Here is a 3,883-nt window from a genome sequence, read left to right as displayed (position 1 = left end):
GCTGCTCTTATCATTTGTAGCACTCGGGCCTCAGAATGCAGCTAGTGGCCCAGTGCATCCTTGATCCGACTTTAAGTATAAGTATAAATATGTGAAATGCACGTCTTGTAGCTCCTTGTCAGCTCTTTTGATTGTAAAGTGTGTTGAATTTGTTCTTGTTACAGGTGAGCGACCCGCCAAAATTGTGTACGAGTGCGACGAGGTCATAATTATTCTGTTAGGTGAGTTACATAATTCGTGTCCGTCATCTGTCACGTTATCCGTGAGAGGCAATTGCTGCATGCGACATGTAAAGCCACTGACTTGACTCCGCCATGTCATCTTGCAACTCTCAGGCAACCACCATCACCCATCGACAACGGCCACCGCGAGTACAGCCGTAGGGCTCGGCCAAAGTGCAATTTGATGAGTTAGACTGCTCACAACTTGCCTTCCCGCAGGAATGGCAACAAAAGAGGACCAAGAGAACCTTCGACTGTTGGTACAATACGTTTCTCGCGCCTTCTACGAGCCCAAGTTCGTCATTATTATGGACCAGCTCGCACGGCATCCTGTGTGAGTATAACTGAGCCGCGTCTTTTCGTGGCGCTCTGAATACTATATGTGTGTAGCCTGAAGGACGATGATTTGGCCGGGCGGATAGGATTACAAGCGAAGGAGTTAAACAAGCTCATGGCGGTGTTGTTGAATGACCGATTGGTACAAGTGTGCGTGTCTCCTATGCTTTCTTGCGAAGCACGACATCGTTAATGTTGCATTCATGCAGGCATCGACAAAATGAGCTGAAAGATGGCGCCCAAAGGTCCATAGGAAAGCAATATTATTTTATAGACTATCGACATTTTTGCAATGTCGTCAAGTGGCGCGTCGCTGAAATGCGGCGTTTGATTGACTCAACACTGCGGAATGTTCGTTATGACACCTTCCGCTAGTCCATTACTGTGTTGCTTACTGCAAGGATAGGAACTCGACAACAAGGGTTATATCTGTCCAAATTGTAAAGCAACTTTCCAACCACTTGAAGTGGATCGACTGATGGATTTCCAACGAGGGGCTTTTCTATGCGATCAATGTCCTACGTCACCCGGTGGACCTCACGAGGTTGTATTAAATGAAGATGAAGAATCCGTGCGAGGGAGTAAAGACCGTATGGAACGTTTCAATTGGCAAACGAAATTCATTCGCGAGGGGCTCCGAAAGAGCGAAGCCATGACACTTCCAGCGTTTGACGTTGCGGTGTGGGTTAAGAACAACGTGCACGATGCGGAGAAGCAGAAGCAAGCGCAGAATGGTGGACTGAAGATTGCTGGAGCAGATGGGAAACACCAGGATGCGGGAATTAGTGTGATGATGTCGATCGATAAAGACGAGGCGACGCGTAGGCGAGAACGTGAAGCAGAGGCGGAGGCGAAAAGACAGCAAAACATTATGCCGTCGTGGCACTTGAAAAGTACGATTTCAAACGACCTTACGGCGTTGGGCGTTGCTGCAGTCAATCAACAGACTAACGGAAAGCTAACTGGGAACGAGGCGATTTTGTCTAGTCTGGGGAAGGGTCCAACTTCTAACGGGGATGCGTTACGTGGGTTGGGCTTGGTGAAGCCTAAAATGGAGCAAGTCGAATTGAGCCCAATTGTAGAAGAAACGAAACCAACTATTGACCACAATGCGGACTGTAAGTATTCCCTGGCTTCTTTGCAAGGTTTCACATTGATTTTTGTTTCTGTTTGGGAAGTCTATGAGCAGTACTACGCATCTCTCGAAGCTGCGTCCCAAGCTCAATCTGCATCACAGACACCAGTCATGCCCTCGCTTTCAGGCGACTTTGAAGAAGAGGAGCGAAAACCGAACGTCGCTCAACTGGACATGATGAATGCAGCAGCTGTACCAAATGCAGCGAGAAAACGTTCTCTGTCTATTGATGAAGACAGTGATCGTGGTAACAAGGCTTTGCGTGATAACATGGGTACACCAGTGTTTTCCCGGTCGGCAAGTGGGTGGTCTAGCGCTGTGAACAGCCCCGTGCCATTCTCCCCGAACTCGGAACCCGGTCCTCCGCAAACGGATTTGGACACTAGTACCGAGAGTATGGACTTTGGCAGTCAACCTGCAATCGACGAACCTGCCGTTATGGGTACGTCTTGTCTCCAAATTCTAATTTATTCTTTGCTAGCTGTGCTGACGGAGATATTCTTCCCCTTGTAGTTGGAGGCCAACTGATGCCGTTCTCTTTAGTGACGCAGGAGATCGCGGACGAGAAGATGAGTCCGGAGGAGTATACGGCGTGGTATGAGCTTCTTATGGCACAATAACAGTGCTTGTTTGCCTGGCTTTTTTTGTCATTTAGATTTTTTTGTTGTTAAAAGATTAATATTTTTGAGTTGTTATCTCTTGGTATTTTGTCAAGTACAGCATGTGTATTTATTTTATCAATGCAGCATTAGTTTGTCCTTTTCTTTCTCAAAAGGTCGGCAAGTATTGCATCGTCGACTGCGTCGATCAATTTCTTAAAACGTCTGAACAAACAAGCACCAACCTCCGAGTCTCGTTGTATAAGTTACTATAACTCTGCAACTCTTTCAGAACCCTGACTTGAAGTCAATGGCTTCTTAACTTAGCTCCTTGCTCTCTATCCCGGCTGGGTAATTGTGTGTACGTGGTAATTTTCTGGCCTATTGGGTTCGGTGCAGTACCTTTCGTTACGAATCGTGCCAAATGGAGTACCAAAACGCATCTCTTAATTCTCTTACGGGCTTGCTTTGTGGCATTCCTACGACTCCTATGATTATACTTCGATAGGAATAATCAGACTATGCTTCGTGTTACTGACTACTCGAATCTTACTAGACAAGCTCAGGAAAATAAAGGCTGACCGCTGCTCGTATTTTCACGGCCGCACGATTCTTCCCACGCCTTGCAAGGCGGACTAACTATAGGATGTTGACAGTGCGGGTCTGCTCTTTTTTATTTACGGATAAACCTGCAGCTCCTGGGAATATTGTGGACCTCTCTCTCAGCTCGTTCGCTGAAATTTCCCGGACTTCGGAATAATTTGAGTCTCGTCAGCACCGAAGAGGCGCGCCGAACTTTCCGATAGAATAATCCGTCATCTTGCTCGCGACATGGCATCAGCTTTCGTCAATGACGATGATTCTGCCTCCCACGCAGAGCAGTTCCAACCAATGCCGCCCATCTATTAACAAATGTCTTGCACTGATTAATCACGCTCAATCAAATCAAGTAAGCTATGGTCATGAGAACTACCTTTCGTATCTTCGTCGAAACGTGCTTGTGCGCTTCAACGTTTGAAATGACGGGTGCCTCACGCCGACGCCCGACACTTGATACGCTGAAGATAATGGACTCTGATCATTTCTCACTGGGCTTCTCCTCTGTAATAGTATTCCTCTACATCGTGAACTTGTTCGACGTACTGCTATTCCGGCCCTATGGCTAGATTCTTGAAACACCGATCATTGCTGTGCTTAGCTGTTGTGCCGAAAGATGAATGACGGTGAAGCCTGTGGACTAATAACTTCCGCTGTGCAGCAACAATGCCTTTCTTAATGCTTTTCGTTCACCTTACCGCCATTGATTCACTAGACATAGTGTACTAACTGCCGACTTCAATGCCCCATCAAGCCTCGAGGGTCCATCTACTAGGTGAGATACACACTCAGGATGCAAGTATGTACTAAATTCTACCCTTCACGAAACAATACTGACCTTCCCATCGCAATACTTATATGCTGTGTCGTCGACAACCGCATTGACTGTGCGGTAATGGTGTTTTCGGCAGGCATATCGGCGCCCTCACTTAGAGGTTATTTCGTTGCACACCGACACAATGGACCCAAGTTTCGTACGACTTAGATGCCTATCT

At 47.0% G+C, this 3,883-nt stretch overlaps 1 protein-coding gene across 1 annotated transcript; it reads left to right on the top strand.

The window, feature by feature from the left end:
* The first annotated feature begins 345 nt into the window (after nucleotides 1–345).
* FOMMEDRAFT_115230 (uncharacterized protein) lies at nucleotides 346–2,439 on the top strand. Its single transcript, XM_007272023.1, has 6 exons — nucleotides 346–555; nucleotides 612–707; nucleotides 767–908; nucleotides 964–1,675; nucleotides 1,736–2,134; nucleotides 2,206–2,439. Exons 1-6 carry the CDS (start codon nucleotides 443–445, stop codon nucleotides 2,310–2,312), a joined length of 1,569 nt encoding a protein of 522 aa, XP_007272085.1. The 5' UTR covers nucleotides 346–442; the 3' UTR covers nucleotides 2,313–2,439.
* Nucleotides 2,440–3,883: the final 1,444 nt, after the last annotated feature.

Source organism: Fomitiporia mediterranea (assembly GCF_000271605.1).
Source record: "Fomitiporia mediterranea MF3/22 unplaced genomic scaffold FOMMEscaffold_20, whole genome shotgun sequence".
NCBI classification, from domain to species: Eukaryota; Fungi; Basidiomycota; class Agaricomycetes; order Hymenochaetales; family Hymenochaetaceae; genus Fomitiporia; species Fomitiporia mediterranea.
The sequence above is the reverse complement of the archived record's forward strand: the minus strand, read 5'-3'. Positions and strand labels throughout refer to the sequence as shown.

What these genes read in the sequence shown, in the direction of transcription:
- FOMMEDRAFT_115230 (XM_007272023.1), top strand. Translation starts at nt 443, where the DNA reads ATGGCAACAAAAGAGGACCAAGAGAACCTTCGACTGTTGGTACAATAC. An exon ending in CAGCTCGCACGGCATCCTGT is followed by an intron (nt 556 to 611) that starts GTGAGTATAACT and finishes ATATGTGTGTAG; the next exon opens with CCTGAAGGACGATGATTTGG. An exon ending in CGACGAACCTGCCGTTATGG is followed by an intron (nt 2,135 to 2,205) that starts GTACGTCTTGTC and finishes TTCCCCTTGTAG; the next exon opens with TTGGAGGCCAACTGATGCCG.